The sequence below is a fragment of the Monodon monoceros genome, unplaced genomic scaffold, assembly GCF_005190385.1.
Source record: "Monodon monoceros isolate NGI ecotype Baffin Bay Population unplaced genomic scaffold, NGI_Narwhal_1 Super_Scaffold_2, whole genome shotgun sequence".
In the NCBI taxonomy this organism is placed as follows: domain Eukaryota; kingdom Metazoa; phylum Chordata; class Mammalia; order Artiodactyla; family Monodontidae; genus Monodon; species Monodon monoceros.
The window spans coordinates 104,124,498-104,149,609 of NW_021703776.1; the positions used below are offsets into that span (position 1 = coordinate 104,124,498).

At 56.6% G+C, this 25,112-nt stretch overlaps 1 protein-coding gene across 1 annotated transcript in view; it reads right to left on the reverse strand.

Moving 5' to 3' along the window:
* Window positions 1–25,112, reverse strand: part of PTPRN2 (protein tyrosine phosphatase receptor type N2) — a 529,168-nt gene that overhangs the window by 100,726 nt on the left and 403,330 nt on the right. The window contains exon 12 of the mRNA XM_029234487.1: window positions 13,101–13,313. Within this exon, the coding sequence (XP_029090320.1) occupies window positions 13,101–13,313 (213 nt within the window). The remainder of the gene's footprint in view (window positions 1–13,100; window positions 13,314–25,112) is intronic.

The window sequence follows — 25,112 nt, forward strand, 5'->3', positions numbered from 1 at the left end:
TTACGTGAACGCTCTCACTGCGAGTAGCTCACCTGCTCAGTGTTGGTCTGGGGAGTAAACACGGGCGCATATTCTGTGCCCTGGGACGGCTCTCCCCGGGGTCCTGGGGTCCCGGTGCCGCCTCCTAAGGGATTGGGGGCCACGGGAACACAGCCATTTCTGGGTAAGAAGCAGAGGACACGCCCCTGGAGGTCAGAGCCGCAGCAGGTGCACTGGGCGGCCGTCCTTAGGCCGGCCCAGCCCAGATCCTGCTCCCAGGATGGGGCACTCGGCACTCAGCCCGTCTCACCGTCACTGGTGTGTGTCACGAGGTCACCACCACCCGTCCTGGGACGCTCTTCACCACCTCCACCAGGCTGCTCAGTGATGCCCAGATAGCATTTACCTTTCCATGGAGGGACAGCACGCTCACACGTGCTCACACACCCGCGTGCACACGCAGGGGAGAAGCACTTCTCCACGGTGGACCCTGAGCCGGGTTCCAGAGCCTCCGTGGGGCGGTGCTCATTCAGACCTTTAACTAGGGATACGGCACCCTCACCCGCACCCCGACACCCTGATGACAGCTTCGGCCGCAAACCCAGGCTCCTCTGGCCGGACTGCAGCTGCGTTAAGTGCCAGGTCCCACGGCGTCAGTCAACTGCCCAGGACAGCTCCACGGCCAGCAGTGTTTACCAGGCGACATCGAGTAACTGTTCCCATCTTGTAAATGTCTTCTCAGAATAAAAGTTATAGACACGTTTCAACTAAGAGAGGTGAACGTGATGTTCAGCTGGCTTCTAAATCTGGAACAGTCTACCGTCACAAAGCCAGGCCCAGGACCCTGACCCCGTCTGCCCCTCCCAGCCACCCCGTGCTCGCTCCCAGCCCTGTCCTGCTCTCCAGTCATCGCCACGTGGACGGCCTCTCACCCCCCAAACTGAGGACAGCAGTCACTTTCCTGTTCTCTGCCTCCCTCGGCGTCCAGCACTGATCGGGGAGGCTTCGCTCGATGCCCGCTCACTGGTGGGCATCACCTGCAGCCAGCAGCCCCTAGGGGACCAGGTCCCCAGCCCTGGGTGGCGGCCGAGATGCTGCCGGAGCTGGAATCAGGCCCCGCGGCTGGAGGCGCAGGCTTCCTGCTTAGACCAGGCAGGGCTGGGAGGTCATTTGTGAGGCCAAGCTGGCAGCTCGAGTGTTCTCGTTCTCCAGAGCTTTACGGTGCAGCGTGCACAGTCAGGAAATTTACAGCTGATGTGTCGCCTGAAGGGGGGCTTGGAGGGTGCGTTACTAAGTGTGCGGACTTCCTCCAGAACGAATGGGACGCGCCCACCGTGGACCAGGTGCCCCCGCACCCCACCTAAGGCCTGTCTGTCCTTTCAGACCTGAGACACGCTCTGTCTGCTCTGCCCCCGATCAACATCAGGGCGAAATCGGGAAAGAACTGTGCCAACAAAAACACAGACTCCGGCAAGCATCTTCCCCTCCCCACCCCGTAGTTACCGTGGATTCCGTAACGATCTTTAACGCTTCGGCTGAAAGTTGGAATTTGAGACCCAGGGCAGAGTGCGTCTGACACACAACCCCTGCAAGGCCCCAGCTTTCACAGGAGGGCTCCGGTCCAGCTCCAAGCCCCCTGGCAGGGCCGCCATCCGTAAGACAAATAAAACAGTAAACACCTGGACTCCTGCGGTGGACGACTCACCAGACAACTGTGCTTCAAGGGTCCCCAAAGTCAGAGATGCCTCACAGCTCATGGTTCAGCTCGGCCTCTGTGAGCGAAGGTGGCCTGGAGCGGCCCCACCTGTGTGCACCGGCTTTTCAGTTTCATGTTTCATATTCAGACGATTAAAAATAGCCAAGTCAGGTGGAAATAAACCGCCCGCCCCTTCACAGCAGCCTGGGCCTGACGTGGCCTAAGAGCATTAGCAGCTGTTTTCTGTGAGAGACTTTTGTCACCTTCCTAGTTTTCTTCTTGTGCAAAAGATACTGAATCTTCATCACCTGTCCTCACCACCATCGTCACCTTGGTCCACATCTTCCGAGCTCAACACTCCCTGTGCCCCGCGCTCTTCTGGACGCCAGAAATCAAGAGTGATGGTCTTCGCGAGAGTTCTAAACGCTTCCCCCAACCAGCTCCTCTCATATCGATACCTTAGATTCACGTGTCAGTTAGCTTTTATTGAGCACTGAGAGGTCCCTGCTGGTGCGGTGTGTTCATTCTACCGACCTGGCGTTTCAGGAAACTTCCTCGCCTTCCAGGAGGACATGCCGGGTAAGAAACAAGCCGAGTTCTGAACCCAGGTCTGTCTCAGCCCCTGATGTGAAAGTCCCTCCAGGTGTGAAGGGTAATTCCAGGGCACCGGAAAGTGTTCTCGGCAGGGGCCCACGCTGGGCGGGCGGAGGGTGTAGGGTCCAGGCTGGCGGACAGATGGGATGCTCTGGAGAATAAAGCAGGTGGAGGGCTTTCAGGGTGTGGGCCGCGGTCTGCACAAAGGTTCCGAGACAGAAGCACACAAGGGAGAGTCCGGGGGCGATGCGGACCAGCCAGGAGCACAAAAGGTATTCACAGCTCCCCATTCTGCGGCCGCTGCCTCATTAAGGCGAAGGGCAGGGCCGAGACGGGGCGGAGAGTAGGAAGCAGCTGCCTCTGTGTCTCAGAAACAAACGCAGACCATTCTGGGGCCCAGTTGCTGCACGTGAAGCCGCTGTGAATGGCGATCCTGCAGCACGACGCACAGAGCTCTGAAGACCTGGGTCTGGGGGCTGCACCGCTGATGAGCTGGGTGACTGTGGGCAAGTCACTTTCAGTCTGTTTTATCTCAGTTTTCCCGGCTGTGCAATGAGGGCTCTGACCTCTAAGGCCCGCAAAATCGGTCACCTACCACCAAGAGGGGACAGGTGCCGAACTTCCATAGCAAGTCCGATTCGGCGACGGCCCTCGAGTAAAACCAGCGAGGGGGGTGTCCTGGTGCTCAGGAGGAGGGGCTGGGAGAGGACCCAGGAGCAAGTGGACGCTCGGGACACTGCTGGCGGGGGGACAAGAGCCATTTGTCGCGTGCAGGGCACCAGCTCTGCTTTGCTGCCTCTCTTGGAGTTGATGTGAAATCTGTAGACCCAAGACGTGCCTGGGAAATCCACCTCTAGAAGCAGGGGCTACAGGAGCGGGTGGTGGAGAGCAGGCAGAATTAAAACGCACCATTTGGGGCTTCCCTGGTGGCGCAGTGGTTGAGACTCCGCCTGCCGATGCAGGGGACAAGGGTTCGTGCCCCGGTCCAGGAAGATCCCACGTGCCGCGGAGCGGCTGGGCCCGTGAGCCATGGCCGCTGAGCCTGCGCGTCCGGAGCCTGTGCTCCGCAACGGGAGAGGCCACAGCAGTGAGAGGCCCACGTACCGCAAAAAAAAAAAAAGAAAAAACGCACCATTTCACAGTTATTGTCCGGGAAACCCGAGGTCCAAGGTCAGAAAAGAGGCAGTTCAAAAGCAACCGACCAAAGAATCTGAGATTTTTTCCCCCTAATTTTCTCCCTCACGTTTCGATTTCAAATCTGTGGTCACTGAACTCAATATTTTTCTTCTTGAAGGTGGGGGAGGAGAGGGAGGCCAGGATGGGGAAGATAATCCTGAAACAGGTGAACCAGCTGTAACCTCCCTGCCAACTGATGACTGTTTTACAAACAAATCTGCATTTGATTTCCTCCCACTCAAGACCCCCTTGGGTTCTAGTTAAAGTGTGTGTTGCGCTGGCTTATGAAAGATGTAATTTAAAAAATATTCCTTTGTTGGTTATTCTTCTGCTTCACTGTCTTTAGAAAAAAATGATAAAATGCTTACCTATAGAGCAAATCCAAAATTTTAAGCTTTAATTGGATGATTTGCATCTAGTTACATATTGACACTAACACCCTGTGCGCGCTAATAATCCCGCACCTGTCACACAAACTCTTCTAGCTGATTTGCGATTAAACATCGCAAAGTCAATCCAAGTTGAAACCTGTGCTTCGCGTCCCTAACCCTCAAACACCCTAGAGAACTGTGCGTTTTAAAGCATCTGGACTTACTTCCTGATATAATCATTTGTGAATCTTCCTTTTCCTACTCTCCAAATAATCACAAACACAGACACATACAAACATACCCAGACACCTAATTTTGCTGGTTGCATTACCTTTTACATTCAAAAATCTTAAGAGAATACTTTTTCACAACTGTCACCTCCCTAACTGGAAATCACCTTTATGAAAATCTTGCCCTTGCTAATAAAGAAATAACCTACCAAGATACCATTTTTAATTATCAGCAAGTCTTCCAAAGCAGAAAACCCCAGTGGAGACTTTAAATATTTTGAGCAACAAAGTTTAAGAACAGTTAATCAGGTGGAGAAGAGAAACACTGTTACATAGCTTCTCCAATGTCACAGACGCCGTTACTGTGATGTTCCTGAAAAAGTGACTGACCGCTGCACAGACCCACGTGCAGCACAGACAAACCCTGTCTGGTTCCTGAAATTCCCTCTATTCCATTTGTCCGTGACCCTCTCAGATCTGGGCTCAAGCTTCCCCATCGCCTCTCTCTCCTCAACACAGGCTTCAGCTCCAAGAAGACATCTGTTTGTTGCCCAGCCTTCTGGCTTTGCTCCATCCTCTCCCAGGCACCCCTGCCTCCCTTTCTCTCCGTCTGAGTCCCTCGCTCACCTTCTCTGGGAAGCCCTCCCTGACCACCCCAGGCTCGCTGGGGCCCATCCTCTGGGGCCCACAGAGCTGCTTGTCTCAAGCACACGCCTAACCCAGTGTGAACCGGTCCTGCCTGTAAACTCCAACGGGAAATAAAGTTCTCTTCTGCCCCTATTGTTTCAGAAACTGTGACTCTATCATTGGAAGAAATAAATTCTGCAAAAGACACTTTCTGGAAGAGTTCTAAGTTCAGCCATGCAGCCTCCCCAAGGCTCTCTGAGGTGTTCATTCCTCAAGGGTGACCCACACGCCAACAGGGATGCAGACACAGATGCAGGCTCTGGGGGCCACACCCAGGCTGGGGCAGCTGCCGGCCAGGGGTGGGGAGAAGGGAGGGGCAGTCACGGGGCTGAGGCACAGAGACTCCAAACCAAAGGGGCCTTGGGAGAAAGTGACGCTGACGTCCAGTCTATCCCTGGGTGGGAGAGACGGCTTGCATCGGGGGCTCATGCTGGAGTTGTCCTCCCCCCCCCAGGTCCCTAAATGTTCCTCCTCTGACGCCCGGAAACTGCTGTCACCGCCCGAGGCTCCTGGGCCGGGCTGTGCACTCGCTCTTTCTGAAGCTTGCCTTCCTCGAAATCCGCGACTCCTGTTGCCTCTGAAGGTCCGAGCCGTCATTCCTCCTCTGACCACCTTCTGTAATCTCTTAGCCTCTCTTATGCCAGGTCCGTGCTGTGCTAGGAGCTGGGCTTGGCCATTTTTGACAGGCTAGTGCATTTCACTGCAGGTGATGCTACGCGGCACAGAGACGTCCCCTGGTACCCATCAAGTCTGCCTGAGAGTGGATGGCGCCCATCGGGGGTGCGTGAGAGTGGAGTGCCCTTGGGCCAGCCTCCGGGAGCAGGCACCGGGCAGGTCTGTGGGCTTCTGCTGTCAGCGGCCTGCCCCGGGCCGTGGTCTGCAGACGCCGCCTGCAGAGAGCTGGGCTCTGGTTGAAGAGGCCTCTGGGGAGCTGCCCTCACCTCTTCCTGGGGACAAACGCCATCCCGGGGGAAACGGGTGAGCAGAAGCTAAAGAAGTTGGGAGACAAGCCCTCAGAAGGGGAGACGGGTGTTCCGGGCCTGTTAAACTTCGCGGAGAACCGTCTTGCCCACTTACAGTGACCCTCGGTCTCTGATTACCTGCCTTCTAGAATTCCTTCCCCACCTTCCTACCATTTTGGTCTAAATCCCCGTTTAATCCATTTTTCACACTTCCCTTTACTGTTTCAGGCTTCTCCTCCCAACGCCCACCTTTCAGGATGGCTCAGCATCCTCTGCGAGAATCCGACGGCAGCAGGTCTCCAGGGACACCTGGCTGCACACAGGCTACCTCCCCCCACAAGGGATGCCCAAGCTGCGCCCCTCGACTGGGCAGGGGCGACACTCGTACTAGGGCAGGCCTGGGGGGCGGGGAGCGGGGGCTCCTTCTGACTGAGGGTGGCCTAGACCCAAATTCGCACCCCGGGTCCACCTTCCCCTCCAGACAGTGGACTGATGACTTGACTGATCTCTGGTCCTGGACAGACGGGGGAGAAGTGCTCCACAGAGTCCCTGGAACGCTGTCTCCACACCTGGCCTTCCCCACGATGACTGGATTTCCTAGAACAGTCCAGATCTCCAGGTTTCTCTCCGGTTTTCCCTAGAGGTACACTGCTTTCGTTGCAGACTGTATGTGCCAAGTTTTCGTTTAGAAAACGCGCCTGCGTCTCTGGACCAGGGCCTGATGGAGAGAAAGCAGCCCATGCAAAGGCGAGGAGGTCATAAGTGCACACTTGGGCTGGGAGGGCTGGGCCCAGAGCCGAGCAGCTGAGACGACAATCCCACACCCACCGACAGGCACTCCTGAGCACCACTGTCACCACGAACAGAGGCCCCTTAAACAGAAATTAGACGTGAGATGCACTGGCCCCTCCGCAACCTTCTCTGACCCTCAAGAGCCCAGAGAAGAGTACAAAGCTCCTTCCTTCCCATCTTGTGGTGAGGAGAGCTGGGCTCAGAGGAGGGCTCGGCCCAAGTTCCAGCCGATGTCACAGGGTGGGAAGCACGGGCTTGAACGAACTTAAATATTGGGAGAGAAAGAAATTTAAAAAATGGAAAGTGTAGCAAAAAGGGAAAGAGACTAGGAAGAGCCGCCCCGCACTGTCCCTGCAGCCCCGCCCAGCTTTCCTGCCTCCAGGCCCCGCTCCACAGGTCCACCCTTACTGGGTCCACAGCCACAGCCACGAGGACACCGGGCCTGAGCTCATCCTCCTGCCTGGCATGCCCCCCATGCACCCGGGGGGCCAACTTTGCGGGCCCCCCATGCCTTCTCCACCCGCCGGCGGGCTTTGCGCTCCTCCCCGTGACCCTGCAGTGTTTGATGCCCACGCCGTGCCAACTGCCTCCTGGTCACTCTGGGACGTGCTGCTTACCAGGGCTTCACGTGGGTTTACAGCAAATGAAATCATCAGTGGAGCAGACAAACGCTGCCGACTCTTCCTAAGTCTCCCTCCACGAGGAGGAAGGCGGTGGTGGGGCCATCAGATCCGGGGGCCGGGGAGGGGTCACGGCCTACCCCATGCCACTCCTCCACGTGTACAATGAGCCCTGCTTGCCCGGAGCGGCCACGCGGTGTGGACCAGTGGCCAGAGGCGGCTTTCGAAGCACCTCCGTGGGCATCGCTTGGAGGGAGCCTGTAGCTGGGGGCGGAGGGCAGGGACTCTCAGGGGGTCTTCCCGGGCCCAGGGCACCACCTGGGCTGCTCCTCTGGCTTCTGCAAGGTGGAGGGGTGCTCTGATTCTGACAGCGAGTGGGTAAGGCAGACTAGAACCTTCCCCGTATTGAAGTCGATTAAAAGGATGCGCCTCCCCTGGTCACCCCCCAAACTGTCCCCCACCTAGCAGCCGGTGAGAACCAGACCTCCCTCTCGGACACACTTTCTTCCCTTGGCTGTGACAGAACAAAACGGGAGGACCTGGGAAAGGTCGCCGGACACGGAGGAGGGAAGATAAGCCCCCCCTGCTGCCCCCGCTTCCCAGACGTAACTTCCTGGCCAGCCTTGAGAAACACTTATTTGAGTAAAATCCAGATCTGCTGACACACCAGGAAAATGAAAACAGACCAGAATAAGTAACGCAGGATCCAGAAGAAGCCGCAGAATCCAGGCCTCAGAAATCTTCGTATTAGAGGCTCCAGTCTTTTATTTTCAACATATCTCACCGAGGGGTCTGTTATTTTCAATTAAGTCTGATCTAATTATCAATGTCTGATCAGGGAAGTGGCTGCTATATTAGGACGGCAACATGTTTTCTTTACATGTTTAGATATTTCTTTGGCAATCTTTCCAGACTTCAGCCTCTCCTAGAAGATCTGTTTCCAAATCTCAGGAGCTATTTTTGAGGAACGTGTTGCACAGAAACCAGAGAACGAGCATGGAGTCGCTGCTTTTGGAAACCACATGTTTGAAAATTTAAGATGTATGAGCAAAACATGCTACACATTCAGGTCTTCCAGAAACACGTTCAGATCCAGAGTAGAAAGGGATCTGGAAGGTTTGACTGAGTTTGCAGAACAGCTTGTTGGCCCTGGTACTGATCCCCTGACACTGAACACACAGACAAAAAGCAGGTCCCGGAAACGCTCAAGGCGGACAGGTCCCTTTGCTCTCATCACCCCCAAAGTGAGCAAGTTTTCCTTGGGTTCTCACAAGGCTGCCTTGACGAGCATGGCGTGACTTAAAGTACAGGGGAGCCCGGGCCTGTCTGGGGGTTGCGGAGGCAGGAAGGCCCCGGGCCTCGTCTTCAGCAGCCGGGCTTCTACCTGACAATACACCCCCTTGCAAAACCGATCAGAATTGGGAAAGTTTCGAGTGAATTCTGCCTGTGGACGTTGGTACTGCCAGCTACTTCTGCAAAGGCAAAACCTGAGAGATTCCAGTTGTCAGGCTCGACTAGGTTATCACAGAAAGAAGTGTTCTTTAATAGCATTTCAGGGCACCCTTCCATTTTTGAAGCAGATTTTGCTTATTGGAAATTTGCACACAAAAGTATTTTGACCTGAGAATTTAAACATAAAGCCAAGCCAAGGTACTGTAAGATGCACGGCTGACTGAAATGGGAAGGGCTGTGGTAGAAACTGGCGGTGGATCAAGTATACCCCAGGAATTCACTGTTTTCCACCTCAACCGGGAAACGTTTCTGTGCCGAGCGCTACACCAAGCAGGGGGAGAGTCACCTAGGAGGGCCCCTGAATCAAAGGCCAGGAGAGCAGCCGACTTGGGACCTGCCCTCTCTTTGACAGCCCGGCTCTCCTTGCTCTCAGGCGCGAGGACGGGGGCCTCTGGGCTCCCGGGTGCGTCAGCCCGAGTCGGGGTGAGGGGACCATGGCCGTCGTTTCCCGAAGAGTCTGGAGCTAGCGGGCTGGGCCCCGGGTGGCTCTCTACAGGGCGCCTCCCGACCGCTTCCTCTCCTCTGGGTCCGGTTCCAAAGGCCCCCAGACTCCCAGGGAGCCTGTGGGCATTGGGAGACAAACCATCAAAAGAGGTCTCGCCGGCAATTCCGCAGGAGCCTGTGCCCTCACGTGGGGAAGGGGAGTGGCTGCTGCTCTGGGAGGATCAAAGCCTCAGAGACACGGACTCAACATTCAAAGAGACTCAGGGAGAGAAAGGCGGGGACGCCTTCTAATCATCTAACAGCTTGTTTCTGCCCAGTTTTACCCAATCCCCATGCACAGAAGTAGGACAGCGACGTGACAGAACACAGAATGTGCTGGTAGCCTCGCCTCACAAGCCCACCGGATGCCCTTGGGGAGCGCGTGTGTGTAAATACACACTCACGTGTGCGTACAACATACGTGTCACGTGACATGCCAATTGGGGGAAAACAGGAATAAAAGTAAAGAATTTGGCTTTTTAGATCAGGAAATACAGACTTAATCCAAATACATTATGTTGCTCTATGTAGAGGACAAAAATAACATTTCCTAAAACAAAGGGGAAAAGTTTGGCAGCGGAATTCCATTAAAACATGACCTTTAAAGATGGATTTCAGTTCTTCTACAAGTTAACATACCCAAATCTTTCAAGTTTGAGCAAATTAAACTTTGATAGATTACCTGGTGAAATTGATACCTTGTTAAGTGTTAAAATAAGAGTTCATAAAAAAAAAGTTTATTAAGAAAGATGTGATTTTCCAATAGGTAAAGCAAACAAAAATATCACACACTTACGCGTGTAAACTAACTAAGAACCTTTAACATGCTGACTCTGTCTATGAGATAGTTCTATTTTAAGGGAGAAGAGGAAAAAAAATGTTTAAACGTGTTTGCATTCGAAGCTAATAATGCAAACTACTCACTGTTTGGAAACAATTTATGAAAAGCCCACTGATTTTTCAGGAACCCTCCACGAGTCCGCTGGAACCTCAAACCCCAAACCACGGATTACGTGCATGCAGGGGCATGGCATGGACCACCGGGGACCACAGGGGATGGATATTGGAAGACGCAGACCAGAGCTTTACGAAGGGCCAACCACACGAGGGCCTTCCCACTAGAAGAATCTGGCAACACCACTGCTGTGCAGTTTCATTAGGACACGTGGCCTCTCTGGCTCTCTGGGAAGAAGGAATCACACACCCAGTCCCTCCTCCAGACCACCAGCCCCGAGCCTCCCCTCCCCTCTCTCCCAAGGCCTGTGCCCTGCATCCTTCCTGCATGGGAACACTCAGGTCTTTCGTTTAAAGGGTGACCTCATATGCTAGTATCGGTAAAACCTATGACACTGCCACCTACCATTCCACCTTTCCTAGGCCATTCACTTACTTCTATACTTACACAATACTCTTTTTCTCCTTCAGAAACTTTATAAAATGAATTGAATATTTCCATCATGTCCCCATGAAATAAAGCATAATAGTAAGTTGTTCAATTTTCCTTGTAACTCCGTGATGAGAATTACACCGAGGTTATCCAGAACCTCATCTGTATTGTAGAATTAGCAAAGTGCAGAAGTCCAATGATTTGAAAACGAAGCGTGGAAGCAACAAGATACTGTCCTAAAATTACTGTTTTGTGCTTGAAATACTTTAAAAAACTTTTCAGACAGGTTTTTTAAACTTGAAGGGGGTCTCCATGGCAGTTACAGAAAAACCTAAGAAAGTATGGATACATGAATGAACGAATACCTGCTTCGTTTACAAATGTACAATCTTCTACGCGTAACTACACTCTTACAAGTCCTTAATCCATGACTCAGCTAAATGGAGAGCTAAAAATCATGGCATCCTTATCCCCTGAGTGTGTTCTGCTAAAAACAAATCAAAACAACACAACAGCCTAGTGCCAGCATGTTCTCACCAGTAAACAGGCCACTTTGAGGGGGCAAACCTCCACATTTAATCAAAGTAGTTCCCACAAGGGTGCCCTGTAGTAATTTCAAAACTAAGCCCACCAGAAAATCTTTACAATAATTTCATTTCCAAATTTTCCTAGATCCTATTTTTAAAGGAAAAGTTTTTTTCTGTGTTCTCCCCCCTACCTTTTTTTATTATTATTAATCTGGATTGAAGAAAAGCACACATTTCATTTATTGTCTGGATTACAGATTCTTATTAAACAAACCAGAGCTCATTATAAAATCAATACCAACTTAACCACCATGCCCCCAGGAGGAACCACATAAAGGTCACTCCAAGAAATTCAAACAATTTTCCTGCTGGAAGGGCATGATTTTAATTACAGATACTATTAATTAGAGCTGTCACCGGGAAGCTTTTTTTTCTGTTAATTATCACAAACTCAGTCCTAAGTGTGCATTTGCAACCTGCACTTTTGTCAGAATTAGTCACTTCTGCATGCAAGTCCAACCTTTCCATTCTATCAATATTTTATATTCAAATTTCAAAGCATATCAAAGGATGCCGTGCTTTCTGCAAACCTCCGCCCGTAGGATCTGCCGTCTCTCACACACCTAACAGAGCTAGTGTGACAATTTATTTATGTCCCGCACAGGCCTGGCCCAGAAGAGACCCAAACGCCTACACTGGTTCTGCTCAATAGAATTTCTGGATACATTCTTACTAGTTTGTGTGACATTTTTCCCCAAGCTTCTTCTTCAAATGTGCTTTTTCTTTTGCTTTGAGGCAAAGCTAGCCCCTGAAATGCCATCTCCCACACATCTGGAGTTGCTGTTTCTTTATAAGAAAAGATCGTACTGACCAGGCTTCTGACCCCCTCCAGAAAACCAGAGGTTTTCTTCATTCAACAACACCACCGAGAGTTTTGAAGTAGGGAAAATAGTACTTTCTGGTCTCTCTTAAGCAGAGCGATTTTATCAGTTCATCCCAGCACCTTATGTGAGACAGGGTCAGGGTGGCTCTCAGACAAGCTCCTGGGGGTGGGGGTGGGGCGGTGTTCTAGACAGAGCTTGAGCAGCTCCCCAGCAGTGCAACTGTGATGACAGAATGATAACATTTATAGCCGTGACTGTAAAACAGGATGCGTTATTTACACGACATATTCCATATCACAATCACGTGACTTCAGAAGACAAAGACTCTACTCCAGTGGGAGAAAATCTTTTACAAAATGTATCTATTGAACATCAGAAAACGATGATTACGTAAATTACCTTCCCAAATGGGAAAATATACTTGGAGTTGCGTTATATTTTACGTTAGAAGAAATCAAATGCCCTGACTGGTATATATTCTGGGCTTGCATGAAGATGTGTTTTCATTACAGAACATTATTAAATCTGGAGTGTGTGCTACGGAACTCCCAAACATTCTGTGAATATTTTTTTATGTCCAGTTTCGTCTGAACCTCCTCCCCTCAGTCTCATTGGTTCCAATTTTTTTCCAGGTGTGTCTGGACTGTTTCTGCATCACCAGTGCATGGCTCCACCACTGCTCTCCTGAAGACATCCTTGGTTTACTTTCCATCTATCAGCCTTAGATGCCACTTTATCCAAATAACAGCGACGGTGGCAACAGATCAGGTCAGAGGATCTTTTCACATAAGATCCTGAGGAAGTCCATGATTTAAGAGACATCTTCATACATCTACACAACCAATTTATCTTGCAACTCTGGCATTTTTTATTAATAGTGGCCAAACTAAGGAAGATAACAGATAATACATAATTCATGTATTATACTTTTTTCACATTTCTAATTAGCAGCCCGCTTTCACAGCTAACATGAGACCATCCCAGAACAGCATAAGATTAATTTAGAGCAGGAAAACTAGGGTTTCAAGGTATTTACATGAATGCTAATGAGAAGTTTCAAATCGTCATCACACAAGAACCCAAACTATGAATAAATGAACAACTGCTGGGAATGGGGGAGGGGCCAAAGACGACTTAAACAATCCGTCCATTCCAGTGGTGAATGGAACTGAAACAGCACTTAGAAAAGTCTCTTTTTACCTGGTAGGCGTTGGTGGCATCGGGGTCCGGGTCGCCCCCAGGTCCCGAGAGCTTCTCCTTCAGCCTGTACTGAGAGCTGTGTCGTAGGCAGTAGATGACGCCGGACGCCAGCAGGACCGCCACGATGGCGACGATGGAGACCAGAGTGAGCACGATGAACTTGGTCGAGTCCTCTCGTTCTGCCTGGTGAGGCAGAAGCTTGGGTTTGCTTTTCTGCAGAATAGGAGGGGGGCAGGTTACTACCCAGTGAATCATGAGTCCTGAAAACCATCCCTTCCAAACGCAACCTAAAACGTAAAGCTCTGGGCTGGCACTGAGACAACAGGAGGGCATCCAGGAAAGCAGCCCTCGGACCAGAAGCTACAGTCATTTCAACACAGCGTGCCACAGACGGCAATGTTTTCACAAGGAAAGTCATTAGAGGCGTCACTTTTTTTTTCTCTTAACGGCCGCCGTTTTTCGAACTTAACGGTATAAAGTATTTGGCAGCTAATTCACTGCCTTAAGTAAAATAAAGCCTTCGTCCCTTCTAAAGAGGTATGCGGGGAGGGGATGCTTCACAAACGGTGGGGCTGGGGTGGATGGACCGGATGGGGGTGCCTAGCTCCTGCTGTGCGTAAGGGTACCAGAAGTCCAACCACTGAGCCTGCTTCTGTGAAGCGTCAGGCTAATATTCTTGGATACATTGCAGGGAGTTGCCATCCCGGAAGCCCCTCCACTCGCCTTCCAAGGCACGTCCCCTCGTCCCCTCGTCCAGACCTCGGACCTGGGCCGCGTCTACACCCCGCACAGACCCCGCACTTCGCACCTCGGCACTTTTCCTTGAAAGGAGCTGCGAGACAGGGGCGCACTATGGTCCAGGAGTTCACTTCTCGGCGGGTGAAAGGTAAGGGAGCCCAGGTCCGTCGGATTCTCCTGCTTCGGGGGGCGGGGTGGGGTGGGTAAGAACATCCTTTCGGCGCGTTGCACGAGTCTCCATGCACACAAAGTTGCACAGTGCGCGCCCTCATTAGCTTCATTATAAGGAATATCAGCGACAATTAAAACGCCAGTGGACGATGGAGACTCGGCCAGCACACCCTTCCGCAATTACTCGGGGAATGAATAGAAATGCACGCCCCCGCCCCAGTCCTGGTTGCTACAAGATGAGGACAATTAGCAAACTCCTTTCCACCACCTAATTTCGCGTGGTAACAAAATGGATTTTTCCCCATGAATGCCTGGCCGGCCTATTCATTATCTCTCTTCTATTAGTAATTTTCTGCTCCGTATTCAGCCTCCCAACTCTTCATTTCCTCCTGTCTCCGAGTGTACACAGGGCCTCTTATGTCAGGCCGGGCCATTTTTATCTTGTAATCGTAAAGGCCACCAAAGCAATTATCGCCGGTCCTGACTGGAAAAGCTGGTCATTAATTAGCTTCCTTTTGCCTTCGGTGCCGCGGATTAGCTGGTGCCGGGACTGGGTTAATGGAAACGCGGGTGAAATGAGAAAAGACGCCGGATTTTCTTGCCTGGATGCGAGGCTCCGAGGAGGACAGCAGGTCCGCCAGCGGCGGGAGGGACGGAGGCGCGGGGACGCTAGGGGGAGACGCGGGGGGGGGGGGGGGGGGGGGGGGGGCGGGGGGCCCCCGGGGGGGGGGGGCGGGCGGGGCGCGGGGGCCCCCCCCGGCCAGTGCGGCCGGTGCGCGCGGCCCTCGGCCTGGAGGGAGCGGCGGGCGGAAGACCTCCCCATCCTCTCTCACCCCTCCCCTCGCCCCTCCCTCCCCGGCCCAGAAAGAAGTCACCCGGAGGGCTGCCGGCTGCCAGCCCCGCAGGCCCCGCTTCCCCCCGGCACCGTGTCCCCGCCCCGCGCGGCGACAGGCCGAACCGCAGAAATAAACCGGAGGGACCCGGCCGCGGTGCCGGAGACGCGGGCGGACCGGGAGGGGGCCCAACACCCCCGTGCCCGGCTCCTTGGCCCCCGCGCGGTGCCGCTGGTTCACGCCTGTCCTCCCGCGGCCGGTTCAAGGGGAGCGCGCCCCTCTCCAAGCCCTCCGGCCCGGGACGCTCCCCTGAGAGGCCGGCGAGGCTCCGGCCGCCCGGGTTCCCACCCCGCCGATGCGCCCCTCCCCCCACTAGTGCTCCTCCGCTCCCGGGAGAGGCCGGCTCCGAGCCTCCGCAGACGAGCGGGGACAACAAAGGAGGGCGCGCGGCCGGCGGAGGGGGCGTCCCGCTAGACCCCGCTCGGCGCCCCCAGCCGTCACTGCATCCCCCACTCCGCCCCGGCGCAGGCGACCGGCGGCCCCCGCCCCGCCCCCCCCCCCCGGGGGGCCGCCCCGGGGGCCGGGGGGCCCCCCCCCCCCCCCCCCCCGCCCGGGCCCGGGCGCCGGGGGGCCCCCCCCCCCCCCCCCCCCCCGGGGAGCCAGTCCAGGCGTCGGGGGGACCCCGCGCGCCCACGTGGCTGACCGCGCCCGGGTACGGGGACTTCCCGAACCCTCCTGCCCCGCGACGTGAAGCGCACACGCGTGCGGTGACCAGCCTGGCTCCGAGGGGACGCGCAGCGCCTCGGTGGGTGGCCACCACCTCAGTGCGCAGCCGACGGGCGGTCGCCAGGGCGCGGAGGACTGAGGACCTGAGCAGGGTCCGGCCCAGGCGCGGGGTCTCGCTGGGTAAGGGGCACAAGCGTAGCCCGGTTGTCGCTCGGGTCCAGGTGGGAGGCCGTGAACGCGCAGGGGCCCTCTAAGGAGGCCGGCAGCGGCGCCTGCACTTTACCCTGGCCCGGCAGGAGAGACCCCGGCGGGGCGCTCCCCCGGGAGGGAGGCCGGGCAGCCCTAAGTGTCGCCGCACGGCCGGCTCGGTCCTTTTTGCCGGAAACCGACGGTCACCGTGACCCGTAGGCTGCGCTCGGCCGGGGAAGCGGAAAGGGGCCTGCCCGGCCTCCCCTCACGCAGCGCTTGGAGTTTACTCAGAGGTCAAAGAAAAATGTCAAGGAGAGCGACTGCCCGGGTCCCTCCTCCCTGGGCCCCGCTCTGTCTCCGGCCAGCTGCGCAGCCCCCGCTGGGTCCCAGGTGCTCCCGGGGAAGAGGACGGGACTCCACGCCCACTGAGTCCCACTTTCTACGGTCCCGTTCAGCTCCCCGCCGCCTGGGCCGGAGCTGCCCCGCAGGGAAGGGGTGGCAGTGGTCCTCCCGAATCCAGGAGAGGGGTCTGGTGAGGCTGGGGAGGGCGAGCACCGGGTCAAGGAGGGGCCTGGACAGCGGGCGCGGTCGGGGAGGAGGGATCTGACCAGGAGAGGAAGGGAGCCTGTTGGGGACAGAGAGGGATGCGCCGGTTTGGGCCACTGTGACGCTGCGGCCGCAGGATCTTAGGGCCTGGCTGGGAATCCTGCCTCTCGCTGGCCCCTGGGCACCTCGGTTGGAGCCCGAAAAGTCGCTCTTCCTTGGGGCGCCCTCAATGACTCCAACGTCCTACCTAGTGCTGTCGGGAGGGTCACGCGGGGAGGAAAAACTCTTGGCTGCAAGTCAGGACTGAGGAATCCCGGAAGAAATAAAAATTTACACTTTTTTTAAAAAATTAAAGAGTGTGAACTCCGTCCTCGGCACAGTGATTGAGTTTAAATAACTATGATTATTGTATAGCCTTTCTTTATTGTAGAGTTAAAAAAAATCTTAAGGGACCCCTGCTAACCGGGAGATTTAAGAGAAAGCAATGGGTACCTTTGCTTAAAAGTGAGTCTGACCCTCTGTCCTGCCCAGGAGTGACCTGGGTCCCTGCTCCCCCAGGCCGAGGGGCTGTAACTACAGGTGCTTTCCTGCAGTCTTGTCCTGGCGCTGAGCCCTGCCAAGAGCCCTCCACTAATTAGAGGCATCTTGTCAGTCTTGACTTGAAATTGAAAGAAAATAATGTTTAAATATTTATGACTTTGACATTTACAGTCAGGCCGCCTCCTTCTGTACAGTGGCAGCTCCCACCCCCTGGGAAGTTTGGAGCAGGGGAGGGGTGAGGGGGAAGGTGGAGGAAGCAGCCGTCCCAAGCAGCCTGGTCACACAGGGAGCACGGGGTGTCTGTGTACCCCAGGGTGCAGGCGACACATATACAAGCACTTAATACTAAGTTGCAGAAGCAGGAAAAGTATGATTTTTTATAAGAATCAGGAAGAGTAAGTCAACTTTATATCAGGTTAGATGCATCGAGAGTAAACTGAAGCACATTGCATATTTCTTCCACTCAACCATCTCCACCTGCAGCTCCTTGAACTTAGAATATAAAATATTGCAAAAGCTGTGATTTGAAATGCATATGTGACCACAGAGGCAATCAGTGGAATTGCTCTTAGAATCTGCAGACATTGTCCTGACCTATTTAAACTATTTTGATCTGTGCTTATAAGTGAAGGTGCCTGGGGCTTCCTTTATCTTCTTTGCCATTTATGGCAAAATACCTTCAAAACTTTTTTTTTAAGCTGTCCACGTGGTAAGCCTAAAATAAAAGAAGAAAGAAGAAAAAAGAACATTGTATACCCAAACTTGATTGTGAGGCAGCCACACCAATATATAACTTTATGGTAAAAAATATTTGTTGACGGGTAGAAAATGTAGCATTTTCCCAAGGCTGTGCTACGCAACCAGTTAGCAAGAGCAATTCATTATCGCAATCACTGGCTTCAATTTTAAAACACACTTGTACCCAAAAACTTATGGGCACAGGCATGCAGCAATTTCATTGATACTAAACTTCTAATATTGTTGTTTTCATTTGCATCATTTCTAAAGAATTTGATTTGCAAACCCAGCCGTATCCCGTGTTCCTCTGCACTTTTATGTTACTATAATTGTAAAGATCTTTTTCTCTGTAAAATTTAGAAATTAATTTTAGAGACTACTAATGAATGGTTAAAAACAAGTCTGTCTTTGGTTTCCCAGATGAACCATCTTAGAATTATTTGGAAATTTCATGCTAAGTTTACTAAGATATATTTACTAAGATATAGTAACTATCACTTTAAAGCCGATCAAAATTTTTAACAGCTTTCAGGCCACAGGAATGACCAAACTTAAAAATATTGGGGGGGGCGGTGTCTTAAAATATTTTAAAAGTATTTTTTTAAAGCTGTTAACTGAACTATTTTTAATTTGGAACTGGCCACAGAATTCTAATAAATGAGAGAAGTCAGGCGGAAATAATCATGTATTAATTCTCTGCATTACAAAATCTTTTCAGAAGCTATTATCAGAGCAAGAGGCATTGCGGTCTGAATTCAGGGTGGGAGGAATCCTTTGTGCAGCTGAAGGCTATTGTTCGTTTGTGCAGATGAAATTGTACTTGCAAATCTGCCATTCAAGTAGCCAAAAAAAAAAAAAAAAAAGCTTATACGGGCAAAAGAAAACAATCTCCAAGAAACAATTATTCTTAAATATAAACCTCAATGAAAATAAAGTGGGGATACGCTGTTTTAAAATCGTCTATTTATGAGGTATTGTTCAGGCATAGGCATAAAAGTAAATACACAGATTATAAATTGTCTGTTTGCATCTTTAAGCACTCCTAGAAGATCAGTTTTGGGGAAATACTCTGTTTTCAGGTGTCAGGGAAGATTTACGATATTTATGTTTAAAGTGGGAAAAACACCCCCGTGTGAACTAATTTTTAGCAGAGCTTGATAAGCAGCAAATTGTCTCGGGGGAAACAGAGGGCGATCCTCCGAGAAGGGACCGACGTGGCCCGGCCAGGGAGAAAGCCAGCCCGGCCACCTCGCAGGCTCCGTCGGCATGTTTATAGCATCCAAACTCAAACCCGACCAATAAGCTTGAAGCGCGGCCGGGGGCCCGCGCTGCAGAAGCGTACAGTCGGCCCGCGGCCTGCCCAGGCCCGGGCGCGCGCCCCCGGGGTCAGGCGTCCCCTGGGTCACCCGTGCTCTGGAAGGAGTTTTCCCTCCGCAAGAATCAAGCCCTTCTCAGCACTGGGGTTTCTGCTTCTCTCTTTCGCGGAGGCTTAGAAGCCGCCTCTGGGAGGCTCGCCTGGCGTCGCGGGTCAGGACCCTGCCGCGGCGCCGCTCAGAGCGCGGGTCCCGGGGGCGCACGGCCGTTTTCGGCCCCTCCCCCTCGACAGGCCCCGGCTTTCTCACTTCTCGTTCCCAGTCCCTCCCGCCTTTCTCCTGTAGGCGATCCGCACCGAGGTGGGAAAGATCGGACCGCAGCGCCGGACACAAAGGGTCGAGGGTTCCTGGGAGCCGCGGTATTCACAGAGCGGGTCCCCAGGCGGACCCAGCCCGCTTCCCGCGGGGACAGTGCGGGGGGCCCAGCCCCTCCCGCCACAAAGCGCGCCGGCCGCGGGGCAAGGATCAGTGTGCCCAACGACGCCCGCCCACCCCGGGCCCCGCGGAGCCGCACAGGTCCCCTGCCTCACCTCGCCGCCCGTCTCGGGAGCCAAGCGGGGTGTGCTTAGCTGCGTGCGGGCGGCCCCTCCGAGGCTGATAAAGAGAGGGGAGCTTCCGTGTCCCTCCTGCGCGCAAACCTTCACCGCCTCGCACTTTCGTTCGCATTCATCCAGAGAAGGCCGGTTTGCCGAAGACCATTGGGCCCCGCAGCGCCCTTGACCCCAGGCGGGGAGGCTCCCCGGTGCCGACCAGGGGCCGCTGTCTGCGGACTTAGCGGGGCCACTGGACCCCAGAGCAGGAGGACGCGGGGGCAGGGGCCGGGGGCCGGGCCGGGGAGCTGGGCGGTTGGCGGGGGCACCGTGCCCGCTGCGGCCGATGGCTCCTGGCCACCCTCCGGCTGTGCGTTTGGGGGTGCAGTAGGCACTGGTGACTGTGACAGACACCCCCAGCCGTCCAGCGTGGAGCGACCTCTGAGCACTGATGACACAAAAGGGCGGGAGTCCGGCTCCGGCTCCACAGGGTCTCTTCTGCTGAGGTTTCAACCCCTAGTTCGGGGTCTGCCCGACGGCCCCGACCGAGACCGAGGCTTCTGTAAAACCCCGAGGCAAGTCCCACTTCAGAACCACACAAGCAGTCAATAAATAAAGTCCCTCCTTCAAACAGCTCCGCGTCAGAAGTTTCTCTGGCAAGCGCGCGGCCGCCCCACCGGGGAGGGCGCCGAGACAGCGCAGGTTCCTTTTGGGGGAGGGGAGGTGATCGCTCGGAGGCGTTCTCCACCGGACCCGGGAGATCAGAGAACCCTGCACTCCCACACACGGCCCCACCTGCCCCTGGCACTCTCCTCCCTGGGTGCCCATCCAGCGTCCTCTAACTGGGACGCCTCGACAGCACAGAGGCGCGCTCCGGCCCCGATACGGAGGGCGAAGAGCGCCCCAAAACGGGCTGCGAGGAAAATGCTCCCACGTTGGTTCCCTTCCACGCCGGCTGCTCATCCCGTCCTTCATCTTTTCCCACAACCCTCCCCATCTGCGACCCCCGCCCCCGCCCCCGCCCTCTTGCTGGTCCGAACCGCCCGGAGTGGCTGGCGATGCGGAGTCCGAGAGGCAGTGGCCCCAGCCCAGCCCCGGTGGTCTTCGCGGGGAGCTCTGGGGTGGGACTGCCACCGACCGGGATGCCACCACGGGATGTCCACCCCTGACCCACTTGGGGAATGACCTCAGACGCAGACCTCCCCGGCCAAACAGAGCACTTGACAGGCAGCCTGCTGCGAGTCAGTTAGCCCCAGGACTGGGCTCTCCGACGCCCAGGTCGCCCATCCGAGCCCCTCACCCCGCCCCCGCCCCCGCCCCCCGCCCCGCGCGCACCCTCCACCCTTACCAGGCTGCGGTTCCTCGCCGCGCCACCTACATGCCTTGGCGATGCCCTCGGTGGGTCTCTCCCGCTCCCTCCGGCCCCCAACCCGGCCCCTGTCCCTTCTACGGCCCCACCAGTGCCCACGCCCCGGCCCCGCGCCCCTGGTTACCTGCGGCGGGGCGGGCGCCGGGCGCCCAAGCCGGAGGAGAGGAGGACGTGTGCCCGGCCGAACGGCCTCGGGGCGCGGCGGCCGCGGTCAGCGGCGGCGCCATCACCGCCGTCAGCCTTTTTCCCTGTGCCGGAGCCACAGACGAGCGGGGCCATCCTGCTTCTGACCACAAACTTCTCCGGCAGCCGGCGGAGACAAAGGTGCCGCGCGCCGCAGCTCCACGGGCCGTGGCGGCGGCCGCACCAGCTCGGAGCCCGCAGCTCTGCTCCGCCGCTCAGCCGGGCTCTGTGCGCTCCGCCGGGGCCCGGCCCCAGGGCAAGGCGCTCGGGTCAGGGAGCGGAGAGGGTGAGCGCGGGGCCGGGCGCGGGACGGTCCCCGCAGGGCCACCGGCCGCGCGCGCAGCTCCATCCTGCGCGGCCGCCGCGCCCCGCCTTATATCCGGCCCGGCGCGCACCCGGCCGGCGGCGGCGCGGCTCGCGGCCCAGCCACCGGTTGCTATAGCGATGTCCCCCCCGCACACACACAGGTTGCTGACAGCAATTGGCTAAGGGGCCGCGGCTCTCCAAACACCCTCTCCCGCCCGAGACTATGAATGGACATCGGCTTTGTCAGTCATTTGTACAGCGCGGCAGCCAGGGCCTTCGCCTTTTCTTTCTTTTCAGCCTTTCTCCCTTTCATCGTTCGAGTCGCACTTCAGACTGGGCAAGTTCAGGGTAGCACCCGGGGGAGAGGGGACACGGCAAGAAATGTCAACCTGCACGGCCCTGCTGTGACCTCTGCTATGGGAGGGGTGGCGTCGAAACTCTTTGCAAGAGAAAAACTCAGGATACATCCTTCTTCCGAGTTAGTTTTGACACTTTTGCCCTGGGGGCCTTTTGCTCCCTTTCCAAATTGAAGCTGGCCAATGACGCCGGGCAAATCAGCGAGTAAACGCCCCCGCCCCCCGCCCCTTATAGGAATCCCGCTCGAGTGTTTAGGTCTCGAAGGCGCCTACAAAGCGCCTTGCCGGACGCAGGAACTACTGAGAACTTTGCCGCCGTTTGGTCCAGGCGAAATGCGGGCCGCCAGCCCAAAACGTCGGGACGGGATGGCGGGGAAAGGAAGGAATCGAGCTGCGTCCTCGCTTCCCCAGGTCAAAGGCCCGGCCTGGCCCACTGCCCCGCAGAAGGAGCGGAGCGAGGTCGCAGGCCGCGCTCTCAGTCGCTCACTCCTCCCGAAGCTCCCCGACCCCGGGCGCGGGCCCAGGGCGCGACTCTGAGTCGGGCCGGCGGCGCCCGAGGCCAAGCAGGGGCCTGGGGGGCGACCAGACCGGCTGGGTCTGGTGAGCGGCCTCCCGCGGACTCGCGGCCGCTGCGGGCGCTCCCCCGCCCTTTCACCCCCATTCTCCCCGCTCCCCGCTCTGGACCCCTGGTCGCAGCCACAGGTCGGGGCACCCCCGGTGCGCGGCGCCCCCCGCCGAGCAGCCTAGCGCGAGAGCTGAAACCCAACATCTGTGCGTACAATGCGCTCTCGAGGCCCACAGCTGCAGGCACAAGGGGAAGAAAGAAAGGAGTGGGGGGGGGGAGATCTTGTCACATGCAGATGACAGTCTGTGGAGGGCTCTTTAGTTTCTCCTTTTCTGGAAACCCGGGCGCCCTCCTCCCAGTGCCCCTCTCCCACCGCCTCCCCATTGTTCCCGCGCTCGGGACAGCTGGAGGCGGCGGCCCCTCCTCGCCCGACGCCCCTTCTGCCCACACCCGGCGGCCCCGGAGCCCGGGAGAGCCGCAGCCCCCGCCCCCAGCCCGGTCGGCCCCGCGGGCGAGCTCGCACCGCTTCCGCCCTCCCTTCCCCCGGGCGCTGCCCCCAGACCTGCCCCGCGCCGAGGGTCCCCGCCGTCGCGCTCCCCTCGCGGAAACAGAAGTGCCTAACCGCCCGGCCCGCCCTCCCCGGGCCAGGGCTCCGGGCACGAGTGCCTGCGAAGTGCTTGCCTCTGTCTAAAGTGTCCGAAGGACTCGCTTCCTCTGACCGAAGGCCTAAGCTGAGATCTACTTGCATTTGCTATTTCTAGGGGCCGGGAGTCGAGCGCTTCCGAGAACCCGGGCTCGGTAGGCCTGAGCGGCCCGAGCTCGCGGGGGCTGGAGGCCTGCTGGCCGCTTCGCCGGGCTTCGAGAAGCTCGAGGGGAAACTCAGTTCCGGGGCGGCCAAAGGGGCACCGCGGCTCCACTCCAGCGACCCACCACGGCGCACACCGCCCGCGGACAGCCGGCAGGCCAGAAAGGGGGAGCCACCCCTGCTCTCGCGTCCCCACGCCGGGTCAGGGCCTACAGTCCCCCTGTCCTCTGTCCACCCGCCGGGCCTCCCGCGAGCCGCCGGATCGCTCCCATCCCCGGAGCCCACGCCCCGCGCCACCTGGGGACCAAGACCCGACTGGCTGTTCCTCCCTGCTGCCCTCCGGGGGGCCCGGGTCGGCCCGGTACCTCCTGGAAAGAGGAGGGGGAAGGGGAGGAGGCGGGAGGGGCCCCGTAGAGCCCCGGCCGGGGGAGGGGGTAGGACTGCGGACAGAGGGGCCGGCAGGGAGGGGAGGCATGCGGGAGGGGACCTGCCGCCCTCAGCCTGGCTGGGAACCGGCCTCTCCATAGCAACCGCCTGTGCGCGCGCGCGCTCGCTTGTGTGCGGGGGAGTGGGCTCCCGGGCCGCCTCAGCCCGCGTGGGGGGATCTCAGGACGCTGGGGGCCGGGGACAGGGACGTCCTCTCCGGGACAGGAGGGCCGGCCTTTTCTGAGGTGCTGGGGACTCCGGGCGGTCAGGAGACGCCGCGCCAGGCACAGGGCGGGCAGGGGGGACGGGGGCGGGCAGGGGGGACGTGCCCAGGCCCCATGCTCGGCCGTGGGGGCACCTGGGCGCCCGGCCCTCGCTGTCGGCCCGCCTGCCTTGCTAACAGGGCCCTGGGACTTGGCGGGAGTGAGCGCGGTCGGTGCATCTTCACGGAGACCCAGCGCGGTGCCTCCCGGGGCGCGGCGCGCCGGGCCGGGGCCGGGCGGCCGCGCCTCCCTCCCCGGCTGGCCAGAGGTCCGCCAGGCGCACCTGGGGTTGGCGCGGGGGCAGCGGGGCTCGCGGGGCCGGGACCGCGCCGCCTCGGGGAGCGGCCGGCCTGCTCACCCGCGCTGGAGGGGAACCTGCGCGAGCTCCCAATCCGCGGTGAGGCGCCGAGAGGCTCCGGGAGCCCGCGAGGGGCCCGGCCTCGGCGGCACCCTCCTCGCCGGCCGGCCTCCCGCTGCACGCCCCTCTCACTTTCCTTGTCCTCGATCGCCAGGAGCCACAACCGGCTGTAAGGACCCTGCTCGGATGGCCAGGGGAGCGGACCGAGGGGAGGCCCGACAGACAGCGCGAGGAGGACCCCAGCCGCGTCGTCCAGGGCCCCTGGGGGCGGTCAGAGGGTCGGCGACCCCAGAGAGGGCGTGCATCTCGAAGTCAGATACTGTCCTGCTTTCCATACAAACACGATATGATATGTTACATAAGTAAATAATAAGCAAATACATTCATTTTATTTAGCTAGTTTTTCAGTTGTCCCAAAGGGTTTCACTTCGAACCTCAAAGCAGCACATTCCCGATTTAATCTGAATTTAATGCCCTGTCTTTCTTGTGCGTTCAGGAAGGGTGGGTGGCACGATGGTGGCACAGTTCAAGTTTGCCTGTGGTCACTTTTTAAACAGTTAGAAGGGCCTTAAACTCTTAATGCAGGTTTTTATGAGCAGAAAAGTCTGTTTTCTCACCCACGTCTTGGTGCACACCACACAGTGTATTCTTCATGGGGTAGGGCTTGTCAAGTACTCCCTCACCTTCCTCCCCGCCCCCCCCCCCAGGACGCAGCGTCTGAGTCCGGAGCCCTCACTCCCAGAGCTTAAAGATGAACGGGTTGCCCAGGAAATTCATTAAAAGAATGTATTTGTATTTTAGGTTCTGATCCCTCAAGTCTGTTTCAGAAACTGATCAATTAATCCACCAGGTTTTCACTCTATTTCCCTTTATTTAAAAATGCTTTCTTACATCCAGGGCAGGAAAAATGTATCTATCTTTTAATTCTTAAAAATACTTTAGTAGGAAAGTGTTTTGACAACAATGTAAGACTAGGTTCAGCTAATATGTTGGAGAA